At 34.7% G+C, this 22,686-nt stretch overlaps 1 protein-coding gene across 2 annotated transcripts in view; it reads right to left on the reverse strand.

Moving 5' to 3' along the window:
* The window catches only part of KBTBD3 (kelch repeat and BTB (POZ) domain containing 3), a 23,734-nt gene continuing 1,048 nt past the window's right edge, over window positions 1–22,686 (reverse strand). The window contains exons 2-4 of one of the 2 annotated variants that reach the window (XM_012002393.1): window positions 22,471–22,671; window positions 7,817–8,061; window positions 1–3,391 (exon numbers count right to left, since the gene is read on the reverse strand). In XM_012002393.1, the coding sequence (XP_011857783.1) occupies window positions 1,786–3,391; window positions 7,817–8,049 (1,839 nt within the window). In that variant the 5' untranslated portion in view covers window positions 8,050–8,061; window positions 22,471–22,671 and the 3' untranslated portion in view covers window positions 1–1,785. The remainder of the gene's footprint in view (window positions 3,392–7,816; window positions 8,062–22,470; window positions 22,672–22,686) is intronic. The other variant, XM_012002394.1, reaches the window with a different exon arrangement.

Raw genomic sequence — 22,686 nt, forward strand, 5'->3', positions numbered from 1 at the left:
TCAGTGATGAAAACAATATTTATTTTAAACATACTCTATTAATATATATGCTTAAATTAACAGTTCAGTAAATCCACATATAGGTTATTCACTGTGTTATGGTCTTTCTCAAATAATTTGTTTTCAAAGCCACACACACACAAACAAAAGCCTCCACTGAATTTTCCATTTTTTTAAACACGCAAAGTACAGAGCTAACTACTCATGTGCTTAGATAGGAAGGCCACCAATTTTACAGAATACTCCTTATAAATATGTCATCTAATCAGGAACATTCCTTGATTTTTAAACTTCATGAAAATGTACTCTAATATTCCATTCCATTTTGAAAAATACATTTGGAACTTATTGTTGCATAAATTTATATGATAAAATAAGAGAATCTTCATTTAAGTATATTTCTACTTAGGAACACACTTTTAAAGAATGTGCACATTTGAGAAAGATTAACATTTACAACTGAGTGTAGAAAACTACATTTGGTTCCAGAGAAATACAATCTACACATTACCTGAGATGTAAAGCAGGGGTCTTAAAACCCAAAATGCCTTTTATCTTTTAAACTGATTAAAGAAACATATATTCTTGGAAGGCAGAATCACCTACCTGAGAACAATGACAACAGTACTGTTACACTGTTTGGGTTAAAGATCAAACATCTTAACAGATGCAGGTTGTGAATACTATTATCACTACCAATAGCCAAGTCATTTTTTTTTAATTTAGAAAGTAATTCACTGAGAATAATTTACTGAAGTAGTAAACCAACAAGGTGCTTTATAGTTGGTATACATCATCACAGAAAATTGATATGGTACTAATTTAAATCCTGAAATGTTTTATGTAGCTCAAATTTAGACAAAGCTTAAGAAATGCAATAATAATGATCCACTTAATTAGAGGTCAATTTTCTATGTCCTCAATTAGGCTGGAATCTAGCAGTGATACATAAAAAGTATTTTAGTACTAACATCCCAGAATCCAAAAATTTCCCATTGAGGGTTACATGCTAACATAAACTCAGGCCAGGTGTAACTTAGAACTACTAATTAAATCCAGAATGTTAATTTACTAAGATTGAACCAGAAAACGAGAGACAGAGAGAGAGAGAGAGAGAGAGAGAGAGCACGAGCTAGAAATTGAAACCAACTGACACTGAAAACTAATAGAATCAGCAATTTTTAAAGCATTTAAGTAACTGCTAATGGCATTATAACATGGTACATTATGCTCTTAATGAAAAAATGAGTCATTAAAAAAATTAAACTATGTTTAGTGTACTGTTGATAAAGCTGGGAAAATTATTTCTGAACTAAAAAAGGGGAAAAAGGGTACCTAAAAGAAGTTAACCAATCATCACAAATGATAGGAATTCAACAACTCATACCCGCAGTAACAAGATTCTCACCTCTAATTTATTTTTTACTTCATATAAGATGCAGTGTAATTCATTTTTACTCTCTCAAGAGATTTCTCCCATCTAAATAGTACAAATCTTTTATGGACGGAGTACTTTAAAAATTAAAGTGTCAGAGTCTGTGATTTGTAGTTTCATGTGAAAATACTAAGTATTCTGGATTCCCCAAGGTTAAATTATATTCAATATAATTTTTGGTAAAATGTATTTTGTATTTTAAGTTTTGGGAAACTGTTTATTTATATATGGTGTACATACATAATAACTAAAAGCAGGAACGTTTTATTCCATTAAGATGTATAGACCTTTTTACCTATCATTTTGGTTAACAAGTTTACGTTACTAGAACTGGACTCGTTTTAGAATGTTCAAGCACATAGATTAGAAAACCATGGGTCTCTGTATTTATTAAACTGAATTACCTGGCAGTAAAATTCTGTTAAGGCTCTAGGCATTGGTGAAACTTCTTCCCACTCAGACCTGTTGCTGTGGTAGACCTGCACTTCATCTGTGATTTCATCTGGTGCATAATCACCACCTAATATATAAATTTTATCTTCAATTCCAATTGCACCTGCATTAAAGCCTGCACACTCAAAAGATCCTTCGCCTTTCCAAACACAAGTGTCTGGACAAAAACTATAAACCTTATAGGTGGAAAGGTCACATATATACAGTGTACAGTTTACTGGTACAGCTTTAATTAATGTTGCATGAAAAAATTGTCCAAACTCTGCTACTAGTTCAGACCACTGATCAGTTGTAGCATTATATTTAAAAAAGCAATCAAGTGATGGGTTAAAAGCATCTGTAATCTCTACCTCTGATCCAAGAACATAAATTACATTTTGGCATGCACTTGCTTCTGGATAGTATATGCCTCTGGGTAATGGGCTAACAGATATCCATTCTTTGGAAAGCGGATTGTAAGATTCAACATCTAAAAGACTTTTAATGTCCCGGGATCCTGTAGTTTTTCCACCTATGACAAATAATCTATCGAGAGCCATAACTGATGTATGCATGGTTCTTGGTGTTTTCATAGTTGATACCAAGAAGAAATCGTTTTTGACTGGACAGTAGCACCAGGTTTGATCAGTGGCATCATGATATGACTCAGCAATATGCAGTCGAACCGTTCTACAACATTTCCCTTTGCAACCACCTGTCAAGAATATTTTCTCTCCGTAACTCGAAAGACTAGATCCTGGCAAATCAATCAGGTGTGATTGCGGCAGTATTTTCCATGAGTCAGTTTTAATATTATAGCAAAATGTATATTGATTTTCTCCATTTTCCTCAGTTTTGTGAATGAATATATATTTCTCAGTTGTGGATGGTCGAGCATCAGGGAAGAGTCCACCAGAACCTTGCACACACTTAATTGCATCCATGATTATGTCAAAACAGTCTGTGCTTTTGAGTAAACTCTCTTCGTTGAACAGACAGTCCTGAAGTGTCTCCTCAGATAACTGATGCAATCTTACTTTTTCAATCAAATGAGGCAGATACTTTTGCCTTGATTCTAAGTTATGTTTAGTCCAACTAAGGACAACTTTCAGTACCATTTCTTCTTCAGGAACATTTAATTCATCTGATTCCAGACATTTTTGTAGTACTCCAAAATTCATCTCTAAGAAATCACTGGATTTAAATAATAAAGAAAAGTGATGTTGTACAAAGTGTAATGCATGATCAAACAAACTGGTGGAGCCATAGCTATCTGATATAGATAATAACTGTAAACAATTGACAAGATTAATACTTTTTATTAAAAAGTCACTGCAAGCTTTGGATAGGAAGGAAACTTGAAGAAATGATGACAACTGGAAGAACATTTCCACATTATCATCTGTTATTTTTGTTTTTCCAGTATAGGCATAATCGAGAAATGCTTTTACTGCTTTGGAGGACAAATTAGTAATGGTAACACTTCCATCATCTCTTTCTTTCATGTTTACTTCAAACATAGCCCTGCAAAAATAAAGAACACAGAAAAACAACAGGAATATTTTATTCCATAATTATTTTCAATATTACCTTAAGGAGGTTTCCTTATTCTTGACTTAAAATATATTTATAAAATCATGTTTTAATTGCATCCTAATATCTAGAATTATATACCATATTTATCTGCCAATAGACATATTACAAAATGCCTATATTACAAAATATGTACATTACAGCTGAGCTATAGCAACTAATAAAAAAAGACTATAAAAAGATTCAAATTTTGTATACTGATTTTTCTTTATTATTAACACTATTGGGGCAAAATCTTGCTGATGGCCAAATTTCTTTATTTATGGATTAATTAGTAACAACTGTGCTGGTGATAAGTAAAATTACTTAAAATATAATTATTTAGAGCTTAGAATTTAAAAGTCTCTTTCAAATTCATCTTTGATTTCACATTAATGAAATAGAAAAGAGTACAGTGAGATACTTGATGTCTCCAATGACTCTATTGTGCGGGCGAAATTCACCAAATAAGATACATGTCTAAAAAGATATTTTATAAAGTTCTTTAGGAGAAGGGGAATGTGATCTCCTAAAACTAAACAGCAACAGTGAACCACATCAAGCAAAAAGGTGAAAAAAAAAAAAGAATTTAATAGGCGCTGAGAGATGGAGATAGGTCCCCAAATTTGAATAATTAGACTAGCTTGAAAGTTTTTCAAAATAAGTTTTGTTTTATTGCTACATGGTAAAGTTGACAGAATCTAAGGAACTGGAAATTTCTTTGGCTCAGTTTAGGTAAAAACATAAATTATTTGGAAATGTATTATTATGGAGCAAAACGTATTTTACTATTGGTTCTGGTTTAATAATGATTTTTATTTGTGCCAGTATTGTCCAGGATGTCTTTCTGAGCAGTGTTCATAGTTGCCCAAAGTATTCTAGGGGAAAACCAATTTACTTATCAAAGTCTACTCCAGAAGGTAATGAAATCTATTTAAAAAGTACAACATCCAACTGAAAAATACGAGGGAACTTGCAAAATGTTACATATTATGCAGGGTTTTTTAATAATGAATATCAATAGAAATATTAACCTGTGATAATAATTATATAGATTATTAAGACATCTACAGCAGTTTAGGATACTATTAAGAGTCCATATAGCCCAGCTGGCTATGTGGTCCATTGGGCCCACCTGCCAGTGTATGCAGCCTCTGCCACTTATTAGCTGAGTGGCCTTGGGGAGGTGACTTTATTGTGCTTCGAATTCTTCATCTGAAAATGGAGGTACTGGTAGTATCTATGTCATTGGGTGCTGAGAGGAATAAATGGGTTAATTGATGCAAAGTATTAGCTTTTATTGCTATCATTATTTTAAGAAATGTTTTCTATCAGACTTGATGTAGTTATAATTTACTATCAGCTTCCACATTTTCTTTGAAAAGACACATGTAAGATTATATTTCTATACTTCATCCTATTCATCTTAAAGTATCCAGTTAACATCTATCTCCAATTTACCATCTTATCATAAAGTATGTATAAAATGTGTGCGATTCCTTTTCAATTTCTTGTCACCAATGAGACCTTCCGTCTCAATAATAATTTTCATTTTCCAAAAACACTGTAAGAGGGATATTTTCATGCATTGTGCACTTTTCTGACATTTTTATTTTACACTTTCAGTACTCCATTAAGTGAGTTTGATCATATTATGAATTAGCGGCATTATAGGAGAGTGTAAACTGTCAAATGTCTATTACATATGTACATATTTTAATGTGAACTGTGTACTCACTTAATAAAGTACTATAGGTAATAAAGGATCTGATACTTTTGTTATTTATACCAGGTAGAAAACTTTAAAAATACATTGTTCTGATAGTAATTTTAAAAACTAAATAAAAAACTATAAAAAACTAGCAGTAAGCTGAACAAAGAACGATGTGCAAAAATTATGTATAAATTGAATAAAAAACAACATCAAGAAGAGTGCAGGTCTAGACATTCAAATGCCTACACAGAGTATTTTATTAGCATGAAAACATTACAGGGAAATCAAGCTGTGTGTTCACACCAGATTATTTATATTTTTGCTAGGTTTAGAAATAATAATCATAGCAGCTAATATTAACTGAATATAGTAGGTACGGTGCTAATTATTACTTATACATTATCTCATTTAAGCAATACAATAATTCTATGAGTTAAGTCCTATTTTTATAATCCTACTTTTTTTACAAATGAGGAAACTGAGGCCTGAAGGGGTTAAGTAACTTGACTAATAAAACATGTCTAGTAAATGGCAGAGCTTGGATTTAGATTTAGGGCATATGTATTAAGAGGCCAACTACTTAACCACTGTACTACATAGTGATGAAGAGGGGACCTGAAGGATAAGGGGAAAGAAAAGAGTTACATGGAAGAAAAGAGAGGAGGGAAGACACTGGTGGAAATAAGAGTGACAGAGTATAAGACAGTAAGGGCCCCAGTGAAGTTCAAAGAACAACTTTGATTACCTGAGAGAAGAAATACAAAGAATAGATGAAGGCATATAGTCAAATTAGGCAAACAGCTAGTTCAAGACTGTTGTAGGCTCCATGGCCCCAGTAAACTGTGCTGCAGTACTAAGCCATTGCTCCCAATTTCAAAGCAAGAGCCCCTACAGGAACAGGTGTTTAGCAGGAAGTATATATCAGTAAATTTATGTTTAAAAAAGTATATATCAGTAAATGTTTGTTGAATGAAATCTAGCTTGTAAGATTTACTCTAAAGGCAATAAGGGTAAGATCTAGTAAGATGGTGGTAAAAAAATAAGGGTTAAAATGAAGATTCAAAATAGTATAAATTAACTTGCATATAGAATATGCATCTTAGTATTTCTATATCTTAAACTTTATTTTTTTAATCGAGTTTATTGGAGATTTAAACCCTGCTTAATTCAAATTAAAATTGCTTTCATGAATGAACATAATGCAAAATATTGCTATTAGGATTTAAGTTTATTGTAATATAACCAGGAAGGCTGAAGATCAGGGTTTCACCAAAAGGGGCTTGTCTATTGACCAAGAAGCCTCACAGGATAGTACTACCTTGATACAATTAACACAGTAATTGCAAGGTCACGTGTCTGGCTCTTAACCTTGCAGAATCGGAAACCTGCTGTCATCATAGTGATTAGTGCAGTGTTAGGAATAGGACATTCTCTTTAGGGTGATCTACATGGGAAACCAAATTATATTCAGAAGGTTGCTTAGAATTAGAACAAGCTGAGTGCTTTTAAGAAATGCCTTATAGCTAAGAAGTACTTTTCCCTAATAAAAAGATATCTTTGCTAAGGAGAGGATAAATTTTAAATCGGTTAGAGCCTCCTCTCCCCATAATACAAGAATACAACATAGGACTGAAATTTGCTTTTCTCTCAGAGTTATTTTCTTCAAATTTTGCTTCCATTTTTGTTCAACCTGTCATCTTCTTTTTCTAAAATAATACAATACAGGGATCCCCCAAACAAAGCTGACACCATAATAATTTTTTTTTTTTTTTTTGTCCCAGAGTATTTCAAGGGATTAATGTTCCAGAGAACTTTGGTAAATGCTGACCTGGGAAGACCTGTACTTTAAAAAAAGGTAGTCTTAAAGTCTCTCCTACTAAAAAATCATGGCTGGGCGCGGTGGCTCATGCCTATAATCCTAACACTTCCGGAAGCTGAGGCGGGTGGATCACGAGGTCAGGAGATCAAGACCATCCTGGTAAACACAGTGAAACTCTGTCTCTACTAAAAACACAAAAAATTAGCCGGGCGCCGTGGTGGGCGCCTGTAGTCCCAGCTACTCGGGAGGCTGAGGCAGGAGAAGGGCGCGAACCTGGGAAGCGGAGCTTGCAGTGAGTTGAGATCGCGCCACTCCACTCTAGCCTGGGCGACAGAGCGAGACTCCGTCTTAAAAAAAAAAAATCATTAGGTAATCTTGGTTCTAATTAGGTTTTTTGTTTTTTATTTTGTTTCTTTGAGATGGAGTCTCGCTCTGTCGCCCAGGCTGGAGTGCAGTGGTGCGATCTCAGTTCACCCCAACCGCAGCCTCCTGGGTTCAAGCAATTCTTGTGCCTCAGGCTCCTGTGTAGCTGGGATTACAGGCACAGCCATTGCGCCCAGCTAATTTTTGCATTTTTAATAGAGACAGAGTTTCACCATGTTGGTCAGGCCGGTCTTGCAGTCCTGACTTCAGGTGATCTGCCTGCCTTGGCCTCTCAGAGTGCTGGGATTACAGGCGTGAGCCACCGTGCCCAGCCTAATTAGTTGTTTTTTTGTTTTTTTGTTTTTTTTTAAGAATTAAAAATTACTGTTGCATGTTCCTGTAGGGGAAAACTTGAATCCATTATAAAATAGAACCTAATTATCCAAATCATAAAATGTGAGGCATAGACAAGGAAAAGTACCTGAAAAAGTCACTGCATGCTGCTAACACACAACGATGACATGGGATTATTTCATCTTTCATAATTATTTTGAAATCATAAAAGACATTTTGTTCTCTAAAATTCTGTAGTACACTTAAGATTTTTTGTCCATGATCTTCTGACACAAGAAAGTTGTTTTTCTTCTCAGATGGAATTCCATTACAGGTGCTTCGTTGATTGAAAGCATATGAATTATCCATAGCCAATTCCATATGTCCTTAGAACTAGAACAAAAAAAAAATCACTGATGTCGTAGAGACCTAATGTAAGTTTCAGACTCCAAAATTTGCCCTCTTGATGTGAAATACATAAAAATAGCCACTAAGAAACATAATAAGACAGTAAAATTTGTTTTAAACATTTGTTTTCCTGACATTTAATATTAAATTCCTTTTGAATTTTCATAAATGTTGAGCTCATTGTAATAAAAGTATATTTTTCATAAGGGCTAACATTCAAGCCTATGTAACTGTGTTAAATAGCCAAATGTACAAGTTGTATAAATAGCTTATATAGGATTTCACTACATAATTAATATTATTATTATACATAAGAAGTGTTATTTCTAACATAATTATTGAGTATATGCCCAACACAATCCCCCTCTTTTCCAATCCATTCTCTTCTGGTAGCAAAGTAGCTGTTAAAAGGCTGATCTTGGAGCATAAACTATATGCCTTCTGAGGTTAGACTTTTACAAGATAATTGGTTGAAAAAGATCAGTGTTAGATTGCATTAATTATTTATGGCTTTAGTAAAGAAGAAAAAGGCAAGCACTTTTCTAAGTTGGGCTATTTAAAAGTAGAAAGGAAAACCGCATATATCTTAATTAAGAAAGATTTTTTAAACATGAGGTCAGAAATCCAAGACAGGTAAAGATCAGATAAATGTGAGTATCTTGGAACTGCAAATTCAGCTCTAAACATAAAAGTTGCATTATCCAAAGCAAGGAAGTGGGAAACAGAAAGGAAAAGAGGATTGGGAACTTGGGGAGCCGGACAAATAGAAAACCTTGATTCTACATTTCTGTTCCAGTTATCACCCTAAAATGTAGTGGCTTAAGACAACAATTTATAATCTCTCATGCTCCTGTGAGTTGAGGTGATGCTTCTTGCTTGGGAGTTTTCATATAACTACAGGCAAATGGCAGCTGTGACTGAAGTCATCTGAAGGTCTGACTAGGTTACATGTCCAGTATGGTTTCCTCATTCACATTTCTTATGATTCAGCTGGGATGGTTAGAAGAGATGGGGATCTTTCTTCTTTTCTTGTTTTTTTCTGAGAATGCTTCAATATTTATTGATTCATTTAAAAATAAGAAAAAAATTTATATAACTATATTCAATATATCTATTTAATATACATATTCATATATATCCATTTTATATACATGCCTTTGTATACAACTATATATAACTACAAAAATATATAAATGGATAACTAAAATAACTATTTTCCAAAACAAAAAAAAAAGTTTCTTGAGAAGGGTTACATTCTTTTATATTTTTGCAAATCTCTTTAACATCTGGCTTAATGGAAGACAACTAGATTCTCATACCTGCTTCTTTATTCAATCTTTTGTGAAATCATATACCATGTGGGCACACATCTACAACCATCTTATCTTCGACAAACCTGACAAAAACAAGCAATGGGGAAAGGATTCCCTATTTAATAAATGGTGTTGGGAAAACTGGCTAGCCATATGCAGAAAACTGAAACTGGACCCCTTCCTTACACCTTATACAAAAATTAACTCAAGATGGATTAGAGACTTAAATATAAAACCCAAAACCATAAAAACCCTAGAAGAAAACCTAGGCAATACCATTCAGGACATAGGAATGGGCAAAAATTTCATGACTAAAACACCAAAAGCAATTGCAACAAAAGCTAAAATTGACAAATGGGATCTAATTAAACTAAAGAGCTTCTGCATAGCAAAAGAAACTAGCATCAGAGTGAACAGGCAACCTACAGAATAGGAGAAAATTTTTGTAATCTACCCGTCTGAAAAAGGTCTAATATCCAGAATCTACAAGGAACTTAAACAGATTTGCCAGAAAAAAACAAAAAACCCCATCAAAAAGTGGGCAAAGGATACGAACAGACAACTCTCAAAAGAAGACAGTTATGTGGCCAACAAACATGGAAAAAAGCTCATCCTCACTGATCATTAGGGTTTTCTCTTTCTTAACGCACCCTCTCCAAGTGGCTAGCTGGCGCTTCTTCACAGCATGACAGTCTCAGAGTGACTGGGCTTTTTGCATGAAGCTTGGTTCTCCCAGAGCAGGTGTTCCAAGAGGCCTAGGTGGAAGCTAGATACTGGAGAAGTAGTCTAAATTGTCCTACAGCATCAATTAAAGCTCCATTCCAGGACCAAGACAATTGACCGTTGCGCTATGCAATACAGTAACCATGAGCCATGTGTAGCTATTTAAATTACTTGTAAGTAAATACAACTAAAAATTCAGGTCCATCATTGCTCTAGCCACATTTAAGTGGTCAGTCATATATGGTGTGATGAGTGACAACTTGTTTGGGACAGAGTGCCCACATTTTTGGTTAAACATTACTTCTGGGTATGTCTGTGAGGGTGTTCCAGACGAGATTAAACACTTGAATTGGTAGACTAACTAAAGCAGATTGTCCTCCCCACTGTAGCTGTGCCTCATCCTGTCTGTTGAAGGTCTGAATAGAACAAAAGGCTGAATAAGAAATAACTCTTTCTTTCTGCCTGACTTCAAGCTGGAACTCAAACAGGAATTATACCACTAGCTCTCTTAAGTCTCCCGCTTGCTGACTGCAAATCTTGGGTCTTCTCAGCTTCCATAATCACATGAGCTAATTCCTTACAGTTTTTCTGTCTCTCTCCATATATATATACACACACATATATATAAAACGAACTCATATACATATATATAGTAAAAATACCTATACATATGTATAGTACAAATACATATACATATATATGTGTGTGTGTATCTATATATATCCCTTTGGTTCTGTTTTTCTGAATAAGTCAGATTAATACATCTGCCTAGTGACTACTATATTAAACAAAGCAAATATAAAACATTCTCATCATCACAGAAAAGTTCCACTGGATAGCCATTATACTGTGTGGAAAAATAGTGTGCCTGTGTGAATGTGTGTGTGACTGTGGAGGTGTGTATGTGCCTGTGTGTGCAGGAGAAACTAATAGGTTGTAATTGGCAGTACTGCTGGAAATCTAAGTGACTTGTAGAAATCATTTTGTGTGTAGCGTTCTGAGTAACTGTGAATAGGGAGACATATTAAAAATGAGAGTGGGTATCATGGAGGAAGAGAGATAATGAAAGGCTTGGAGGTTAATTCTGAGGAAAAGGAACTAGAGAAAACAAAACCAATACCAATGGGTGAAGATGAGGGCAGAGAAAGAGAGCAAGAGAGACAGACAGTGCCAGATTGATTTATTATAAGCTCACATGATAATAGAGGCTAAGAAGTCCCAAGATCTATAACTAGTTAGCTGGATACCCAGGAGAGCTGACAGTACAGTTTCAGTACAAGTCCAAAGGCCTAAGAACCACAACAGTCAATGGTTTAAGTTTCAGTCCAAAAGTTGACAAGCTTAAGACCCAAGAGGAGTCAATTTTTCAATTTGAGTCCAATGGCAGGAAAAGACTGATGTATGTCCCAACTCAAATAGGCAGGATAAATTTCCTATTACTCAGTCTTTTATTCTATTCAATTCTTCATTTGATTGGATAAGGCCCACCACACAGGAAAATGTGATTTACTTGGTCTCCTGATTCACATGTTAATCTCATCCAGAAATATCCTTACAGACACGTTCAGAATATCTGACCAAATGTCTGGTCACCAGATGGCCCAGTCAAACTTATAAATGAAATCAACTAACACGACAGTTCAAGTTTTGACTTAACAATGTTGATAACATATGACCTAGGATGGAAAAAGAGTATTTCAAATTAGAGTGAGGCATAAAGACAATTATACATGGCTAATGTCCCAGGACTAATTCTTTACCTCACAAGGCATCTTCATAAGTCACTTATAAGACTGTTTTTAAAACTACACATGTTTTATCTCCTTTTCTAATATTTATAAAATACACAGATGTGACATATTAGCTTGTATAAAAATCATATATCTTCCCAAGAGTATGATATAATGTTGTTAAATAAGATGGCTATTAGCCTGAGATTACCTCCATAACAAGGCCTCTTATGTAAGAGAACTGAAACTTAACTTGGAAACATTTATTGTAACTGACTTAAAAACCAAAAACAAGCCTTAGCCAATCACAGTCAACCAACCTACTGGTTACAAATAGAGAATTTCCATCAGACAATATCCAAATAAGGCAAATGCCTAGCTGTAGTCAATTAGGTAATTTCTCTACTTTGTTTCCATGTTCAACCTATAAAAGCTTGCTGGTCACACTGCTGGAGTAGAGCTCTCTGAACCTCTTTCAGTTTTGAATGCTACCTGATTCATGAATTGCTCTTTGCTCAAACTCTGTTAAATTGTATTTGTCTAAAGCTTTTCTTTTAACAAAGTGAAATGAAAGAAAAAGGAGGGCATTAGAATCAGGCTTGAGTTCTAACGCTGGTTCAGCATTTAGTTGTTATACATTTGAGGCAAATAACTTCTAATTTTTTATTATTATTTTCATCATCTGTAAAATGCAGATAAACTGTATCTATCTAGTTGTGTTGTTGAGAATATTTTAAAAAAACGCATAATTGGCTGGGCGCAGTGGCTCACACCTGTAATCCCAGCACTTTGGGAGGCCAAGGTGGGTGGACCACATGGTCAAGAGATTGAGACCATCCTGGCCAACACGGGGTAACCCCATCTCTGATAAAAATGCAAAAGTTAGCTGGGCATGGTGGCGCACGCCTGTAGTCCCAGCTACCTGAGAGGCTAAGGCAGGAGAATCGCTTGAACCCGGAAGATAAAGGTAAAGGTTGCAGTGGGCCGAGATCGCACCACTGCACTCCAGCCTGGTGACAGAGATTCCGTCTCAAAAACAAAAACAAAAACAAAAACAAAACAAAACAAAACAACAAAAGTAATTTAGCATATAATGTGTGTAAAATAAGTGGAAGTTAAGGTTTATTTTCTAAGAAATTTAACAGAAAAGAAAAGAAAATCATTTAATTGACAATAAGTTTACACTTATAAAATGGTGGAGGAAGGGACAAGAGAAGCAGCTGGGTGTGGTGGTGGGCACCTGGGGTGGTGGGCTCCCAGCTACTTGGGAGGCTGAGGCAGGAGAATCACTTGAACCCAGGAGGCAGAGGTTGCAGTGAGCTGAGATCGCACCACTTTACTACAGCCTGGGCGCCAAGAGCAAAACTCCGTCTAAAACAAAAAAGCTATTCAAAGAGATAACATTTATAAATTATTATAGCTAAATCAAAATTAAATTCTAAAAAAAGTTCAAGTAAGCCACAGGAGATAGAAAAAAAAAAACAGAAATAAAAACAGAATAAACAGAAAACAGAAAATAAATTACAGACTTCAATACTGACATAATAATAATTGCACAAAATGTAAGTGGTCTACATACACTAATTAAAAGACAGATTACCAGAGCAGATTAAAAAGTGACCCAACTTTATGCTTCCTACAAGTAAACTGACTTCAAATATAATAAGTAGGTTAAAAGTAAAAGGATAGGAAAAGATATACTTTGCAAGCATTAATTAAAATAAAGCAGGCATGGCAATACAATTACAAGATAAAGCAGACTTGAGCAAGGGAAAGGAATGTTATGTAATGTCCATCCACCACCAAGAATACTAGCAATCAAAAATCTATATGCACCAAATGATACAGCTGTAAAATATGTGAAGTAAAAACTGATAAAACTGAAAAAAAAAAAGACAAATCCACTCTTATAGCTGGAGACTTCAACACTCTTCTCTCTAAAAGTAATAGAACTAGACAAGAAGTCAGTAAGCATATAGAGCTCAACAACACCATCAATCAACAGAATCTAATCAACATTTATAGAAAACTCCACCTAACAACAGCAGAATACATATTCTTTCCCAGTGCTCATGGAACATATATCTAGATTGACCATATCCTGTCCCATAAAACAAACTTCAAATTATTTAAAAGAATTGGAATCACACAGATTATATTCTTTCACCACAATGAAATCAAACCAGAAATCAGTAACAAAAAGATAATATAAACATCTCCACTCACTTGGAAACATAATAACACACTTCTAAATAATCCATGCATCAAAGAGAAAGTTTCAAGTGTAATTTAAAAGATACATTGAACTGAATAAAAACTAAAATACAATGTATCAAAATGTGTATGATGCGGCTAAAATAGTGCTGAGAGGAAAATTTTTAGCGTTAAGTGCTTACTTTACTACAACTCACCCAATATGAAACATATAATTTGAACAGCCCTGTAACCATTAAGGAAATTAAATTTACCAAAAGTTTAAAGAAGAATACCAGTTCTACACAACTTCTTCAAGAAAACAGAAGCAGAGGGAAGATTCCCAACTAATTTTATGAAGTGAGTATTATTGTGGTACTCCAGACAAAGACAGTACCCAAAACAAACAAACAAAAACCAAAACCCCATACTATGGACCAATATACTTCACAAATATAGATGCAAAAATCATTTAAAAATGTTAGCAAAAAAATTCAGCAATATATAAAAGGCATTATACACTATGGCTAAGTAAGTTTATTCAAGGATGTAAGGCTGAAAAGTATTTGAATACCAATTAGTGTAATTTATCCTATTAGGCAGCTAAAGAAGAAAAACCACAAGACCATATCAATTGATGCATTAAAAACTGTTTGAAAAAATACAACACCCAGTTATGGGAAAAACTCTTAGCAAAAGAGAAAGAGAGGGGAAAAGTTCCCCCTTCTCAACTTAGTAGAGAAAATCTACAAAAACCCTATAGATAACACTATGCTAAATTATGGAATGCCTTCCCCCTAATATGAGGAAAACAGCAAGGATGTCCACCCTTACCACTGCTATTCATCAAAGTTCACACTTATTTAGAAATGTATTATTCAGTTTCCAAGGGAATGTAAGCTCTAGCAAGCACACTAAAACAAGAAAATTCAATAAAAGGCATATACATTGGAAAGGAAGAAACAAAACTGCCTCTATTTGCAAATTCCGAGATAGCCTATATAGAAAATCCAAAGGAATCTACGAGAAAAAAACCTCATAGAACTAATCAGCAAGTTCAGCAATGCCACAGGACACAAGAGCATCACAAAAAAATCAATCATATTTCTATATACCAGCAAAAAACACATAGAAACAAAAATTAAAACAAAAACAAAAATTAAAAGTATAACAGTTCAAAAAAAATAAGTGAAAGAAATACTTACGTATAAATCTAACAAAACATGCACAGGACTTGTATGCTGAAAAATATAAAATGCTAAAAAAATCGAAGAAGACTAAAATGGAAAGACATGCCATGTCTGCAAATTGGAAAATTCAACTTAATAAAGATGTCCCCTTAATTCCCCCTAAACTGATATAAAGGTTTAACAAATTTTTTATCAAAATCCTGGCACAATTTTTTGTATATACAGATGAGATTACTGTAAAATTTACATGGAATGATAAAGAAAATAGAATATCTAAGACAACTAAAAAGAATAAGAATGAGGGAAGTATCAGTCTACCTGATTTCAAGACTTACTATAGTTATGATAATCAATACTGTGTAATATTAGTGAAAGGAGAGACACATAGATCAGTGGAATGCAATACACAATTGAGAAATAGCCCCACACAGTATAGCCAAGTGACTTTTGACAAAGGTGCGAATGCAATTCAATGGAAGAAAAAGAATCTTTTTTAACAAAAAATGCTGAAGAAAATGGATATCCACAGACAACTTTACTTTATGTAAAAATTAAAACAGTTGATAGATTTAAACGTAAAATATAAACTTTTTAGAGGCAAATACAGAAGAAAATCTTTGTAACCAGGGTCTCATTTAATGAGCTCTTAGACATCAAAAGCACAACACATAAATGAAAAAAATTACTAGACTGGACTTTATATCAAAATTATATTTTTCCTCTGTGAAAGTCCCTTTATTTAAGAGGATGAAAAGACAAGCTATGAGCCAGGAAAAAAAAAATTGCAAACTGAATCTGATAAAGAAATAATATATAAAGAAATCTGAAAACTTACCAGTAAAAACACCAAATAATTCAATTTAAAAAATGCGCAAAAGGCACAAAGAGATATTTCACCAAAGAGAATACATAGATGGCAAATAAGCACATGAAAAGATGTTCAACATCATTAGTCATTATGCAAATGGAAATTAAGACTGCAATGAAATATCCCTACCCATCTATCAAAATAGCTAAAATAAAATATAATGACAACACCAAATATTTGAGGGCTTGCAGAGACACTGAATCACCCATACACTGCTGGCAGAAATAGTCTGGCAGTTTCTTAAAAAAACTAAACATACACATACCATATTACCCAACAATCATGCTGCTGACTATTAGAAAGAAAAGCTTATATGTACACAATAGCCTCTACATGTTTCATAATGCTTCATTTGTATAGCTAAAAGCTGAGGGCAACAAAAATTTTGCACAGTAGGTGAAAGAGTAAACAAATCATGGTACGTCCATACCATGGAATACTACTCACCATTAAAAAGGGACAAAGTTTGATACACACAATTTAGATAGGTTACAGCAATCTGCACATGTGAGAAAATTACAAGAAACTACACACAAACATTGTACCAATGTCAAATTCCTGGTTTTGATCTTTTACTATTATTATATATGTACCCATTTGCGGAAACTGGGTGAAGGGTACATGGAAATTTTATCTTTACAACTTGTTGTGTAATTATTTTAAGATATTAAAAGATAGCAAAAGATCAATTCAGAAACTATTTTGATGTTTCAGCTTTCTTCTTGCTCAAACATAGAAAATGCAAATAAAACATAATTTTTTAATTGGTATAAAATCATTCCTCTGTATTTTAAAATAAGTAGGAAATAAAATAGGAAAAAGGTAACTAAATGAGATACTTCCAAAAGAATAAAAACTATATTTCTGCATAGTGGCATAGGTCCTGAGAATATCAATTTTTAAGACTCTAACCACAAACACTTTTTAATTAACTTTATTGTCATGAAAATCACGTATGTAATTTAGATCCTATGTTGGATTAAGTCTATTGAGCCTCATGGTTCATGAATAAGTGGACCACATGATGTAAACACAAAGTTATTTTTATTCCTATAAATAGTAACAAAAACAAGTTTTACTAGAAAATTTCAAGTATCCTAAAATAATATATAAGAATCATACAAACCTATTCACTTTCGTAACACCGTTTTAAAAAGTCTGCCGGCCGGGTGTGGTGGCTTACGCCTGTAATCCCAGCACTTTGGGAGGCCGAGGCGGGTGTATCACAAGGTCAGGAGATCGAGACCATCCTGGCTAACATGGTGAAACCCCGTCTCTAGTAAAAATACAAAAAATTAGCCGGGCGTGGTGGTGGGTGCCTGTAGTCCCAGCTACCTGGGAGGCTGAGACACAGGAGAATGGCATGAACCTGGGAGGTGGAGCTTGCAGTGAGCCAAGATCGCGCCACTGCCCTCCAGCCTGGGCGACAGAGCGAGACTCCATCTCAAAAAGAAGAAGAAGAAAAAAAAAGTCTGCCATGTACATTCTACACAGAATAATAAATCCAAGGAGCTTAATATTTCCATTTCTTAAATTTCATTTGAGTAAATCCTACTTGTATAAGTGTATTTTGCAAATAACAAAGAATATGGCATTTGGAACTAGAGAAATAGTCCTAAATGGTTCATCACTTACTAGTGATTCCTACTTAGTAGTGATTCCTACTTAGGCTCTCTGAGGCTTTGACTTCCTCATCTGCAAAGTGGACACATCTATGACACTGGACTGTTGTGAGACTTAAATGATACAATGAATATTAAGTTAATACTGTCAAATTATATGTAAATAATAATTAAAATCAATAACATTATTAACTGTTCAACAATTCTCAATTCTTGGCAAAAGATTTATAAGGCAATTATTTTTCCTCAAATATTCTTCAAAATCAATTACGTTATTTCGTTGCTTTTAAGACACAAAGTTTTTCACACTTATCTGAAACTGACAGGCATCTTATAATCACTCTGGTTGGGTAGTAGTCATGACATATTTGTCATTACATGCATATTAAATTTGAAGAATGGATATCAGTATGTTGGAAGAAAACCTTGGAGATAATAATGGACATTGGTTTAAGAAATGATATATCACTAATGCTCTAAACAGAGAATGATATTGTAAAAATAAAATATGGACACAGAGACTCTGAGTTGAAAATCAATGAAAAGACACTTTGAATGTTAAGACGTTTTAGGAGTGCCTCAGCCAATTAATTTTGCTTATATTGTTCTTTGTATGTAGGTGCAAGGGTATTATACGATTTTTTAAAAAGAGGGCTCTTTGCATAAGTAGAAAAAATTCTTAGTGATAAAGAGTTGTGTCATAGTTGGCATTTTTCTTAGTAGTATATAAAATAATAGTGTACTTTATAAGATTGCACCCCAGCTTCAATGAAACACCTTCCTGCCCAAAACGCTGACTCAATTTTTAAAATGATTCTGTTATCCTTGTTTTAAAAGGCTTCCATTAAAATTTGATTTAAATAATTGAATAAAGGTACAAGAGTCAAGCCTAAGAATGAAGCCTTTGATAAAAAGTAATGACAAAAATCATGTGCCACTTAATAAAATAGAACATTAAACTAAAGCTGTGCTCTGCCTGATCTGAGCTTTGACTGGGTCCTGCAGTGATCTTAGTTTGGTCACTGATGTTTCAATATACAGCATGATTTCTGGCCTAGTCTAGTAAATATTTATTATAGATGCTAACTATATGACAAGCACCGAATTAGGCACTAGAGTTAAAGAGAGAATAAAAGACAGACATGGTCCCTGCTTTTTTGCTGTCCAGTATCTGGTGAAGACGACATAATAAATAAGGTACGCAAATAAATAATTATAAATTTTTGTAAGTATCGTGAAGCCACAAGTAGGAAGTGGAAATGAACAATGGGGGCATTCAATTTCAGACAATAACAAAAGGGGTAACAGGGAACATTTATATAGTGCTTATTATGTGCCATGCTTTGTACTACGTTTTTTGTTTGTTTGTTTGGCCTTGCTGTGTTGCCTAGGATGGAGGGCAGTGGCAGGATCACAGCTCACTGAAGCTTCAGCCTCCTGGGCTCAAGCAGTCCTCCCACTTCATCCTCCTGAGTAGCTGGGATTACAGGTGTGCATTAGCACACCCAGTTTTTTTTATTTGTTTGTTTGTTTGTTTGTTTTTTGGTTTTTGGGTTTTTTTTAGAGATGGGATCTCACTATGTTACCCAGGTTGGTTTCAAACTCCTGGCCTTAAGTGATCCTCATGCTTCAGCCTCCCAAAATGCTGTTGACTACAGGCATGAGCCACCGTGCCTGGCCCGATGCTATATGTTTTACACATACTCTTTTAATCTTCGAAAAAACTGGATAAAATAGATACTTATCTTCACTTTACAAACAGAGAAAATGGGCTTTGATAATTTAAGTAATTTGGCTAAGATCATATAGCAAGCAAGCAGGGAGTTGGTATGTGAACTCAGTTTGGCTTGAGAGCCCTTGCCTTCAGCCACTACAATACTAGGGAAAGCCTTTCTGAAGTGTCATTTGAGAACTGAATGATAAGAAGGTAAGGGATTAGTGGCGGAAATCACATATAAAGCCCTACAGAGGGAAAGGAGTCCTTCAGTTTTAGGAAATAATTAGGTGGCCAGTGTGGCTGGAGTAGCTAATGAAAGCAAGAGGGTCAGGAGATAGGGCTGCAGAAGGCAGTTGCTACCTCAGTCAGGATCCAATGGGTCACAGGAGCTGGGCTTTATTCTAAGTGAAATAGGAATGACTGATCACTTTAAATTGGACAGTGACATGACATCATTTTTTTAAAAAATATTTTTCTAGCTAATATGTCAAGAATGAATTGAAAGGAAGAGAAGTAGGGTCTAAGTCATTCATTTATTCAACAAATATTGGATAGCTTATGGAGTAACAAATATTGTGGCAGGCACTATTCTAGATACTAGAAATACAGCTAAAAACAACACAGACAAGGTCCTCTATGATAGAGTCTACTTTAGAATGGTGAACACCTGCCCCCCCGCACACACACACACACCCCCTTCCTTCTTATACATTAAGAGTTTCTCCCACCCTACTGGACATTTTCCATTAGCATGCAAATTCTAGTATCTTCCATCTTTAAACAAACATCAAACAAAAATCTATCCTTTGACCTTTTATTCCTCCAGCTACCATTCCATTTTTCTACTTCCTAAATCCAGAAAAACTTTAAAGGACACTCTGTGGTAGCGTCACCTCCAGTTATCATCTCAACTCACTACAATAAAATTCCTTTTACTCCATTAAAACTGCCCATGTCAATGTCACCACACTACCATCTTGAAGCTAAATTCTCACTTCTCTTTCCTCATCTTCTTTCACCTCTTAGGAATATTCACACTGTTAACTAGTCCTTGAAACACTCGTCTTTTTAGTTTCTGTGCCACAACATTCTTCAGGTTTCCTACCTTACTGGCCTCTCCTTCTCAGTCTAATTAGAGGGCAATATAACATGAGAATTAAGGGCATGGATTTCTAGATTTAGCTCTGAAAGCAGGTTGTGCTTATGGCATGGAAGACATTGGAAGACAGTGCTCCCCTTTCTCAGGCAGGCTAGAAAACTGATTAGTATTTCAGGTGAAAAATGATGGTGGGTTATACTTGATTGTTAACAGTGGGAATAAAGAGAAACAAATGGATTTAGCTGTATTTTAGAAGTAAAACCAAAAACACTTGGAGATGGATTGGATATAGGGAATCAAAGAAAAGCAGCATCATGGTTTCTTCCTTGAGCAACTGGTAGAATTATGGAGCTATTCAAATAAGTCTTGGGGGAAAAAAAAAAGTGTTTCAGGTAAAATAAAGTTTGTGACCCAATAAAAAGTTAGTGAATACATCTAAAAAACACCTAGACTTAGAGATGACTCATATAATGCTTTTCTATTGATATTAATACCTGGAAGAGGTTATGTCACACATAGGATCCTGTGTGACCAAAGTCACACAGACAATTGGTGGTAGAGCTGGAAATAGAATACGAATCCCTCAGAATCCTGCTAAGAAGCCACAGATCGGCACCAAGCAAGATGATCATTCTAGACTGAGTGAGTCCCTATTACTTTAGTCCTCTTCTTCCCCGACCAATGCAATAAAAAATATTTTAATAAAATTGTTGGGTTCGTTTAATACAGTTAAGCAAGTTATAAACTGCATATTTACATTTCCTTAATAAAAGTGAGGGAAGTAAAGGCAGATAGAATATAAAAAGCAGTAATCTATTGTGGAGTCATTAATAATATTTACTCATGTACACTATTTGTAAAAGGTATACATGACATTCCCTCTCAAGTACTGTACATTCTATTTTGCAAGATAACACACATGCAAATAATTCAGGACAATAGGAGAGATGTCATAAGGCAATACTAGAATAACTGCCAAATGAATTATATAAACAATACTGTTTTGGAAAAAGGTACTCTGAAGTAGGCCCTAAGAGAAGGTTTAAGCTAAGTTCTGGAGAATTTTTAAAAGCACACAGGGAAGGGGATTCAACAAACCTACAAAATATGTTCACGAGGGTAATAGGTTTGGGGCTGAGGTTTGGAAGTGGGAAGAGTGAGCTATTTTACACTGGGTGAACGAAGACATTCTGTTTGGTACGACATTTGGGCCTGAATGATACAGAGGAAACAAGGAATGTGATAATGGGAGAAGGGGAGAATATTCTACATTCTAGACCAAGTACAAATAATCCCTAAATTACTGTCTGTGTATTAGGCTCCATAGATGTAATACACAGAGCTCTTGTTCGATGGTAAAATAATGGGATATGAATTCCTAAATTTAAACAAATTCTCTTTCTGAGCTCATTGTCTCCATCAGTAATAACTAGTACACAGAACATGCGCAATAACGTACACAGAAGTGTTTGGAAACAGAAACTTAATGTACCAAACTTACAAAAATCAGTTTAAAATGACAGGAAGGAAAAGTTATATGATTCTCAGTTAAAAATGGAGAAGTGAGTTATGATCATTGCTGATATGGGTATTAGTATTATTTACATATCTTTACACTGTCTCTTATTGTACTTTTTATGCATATGATTTATTTGCTTTACCAGACTGTAAGCTCCCTGCAGCTGGTAACCAGATTTTCAATATGGCAGCTGACACAGGCTTTTGGTTAGCTAAGATGATATATTAAGCCAATAATTCATTTTACTGTCCTTTGGGGATCTGAATTTGTGTGTGTGTTCAGAATCCCATCTACTTTCGAAGGATTTGGGGGGCTTATGATATCACGAAAAATTAATGAAGACAAGTATAGATAAAAACATAAGAGAACCCATCTTAAATAGGACAGAAATCATAGGCAGGTAATTGTGTTAATTAGTACCGCTGGCCTTTGGCTGATATTTCCGGGCAGTCAGAGGAAGAAGGAAATCGGCTGAATCCCGCAGTACTGCACTTTAATCGACCTCCAGGTAGTCATTTACAGTCATCTGCAGAGACCAACTTTTCCCTGGACCAAAACCTGCAGGGCACTTGGATCGCGTGGGCTTTCATACGAGAGTCAACAACAGCCTACACGGAACAACTAAGGAAACAGACG

The sequence above is a fragment of the Mandrillus leucophaeus genome, unplaced genomic scaffold, assembly GCF_000951045.1.
Source record: "Mandrillus leucophaeus isolate KB7577 unplaced genomic scaffold, Mleu.le_1.0 Scaffold685, whole genome shotgun sequence".
In the NCBI taxonomy this organism is placed as follows: Eukaryota; Metazoa; Chordata; class Mammalia; order Primates; family Cercopithecidae; genus Mandrillus; species Mandrillus leucophaeus.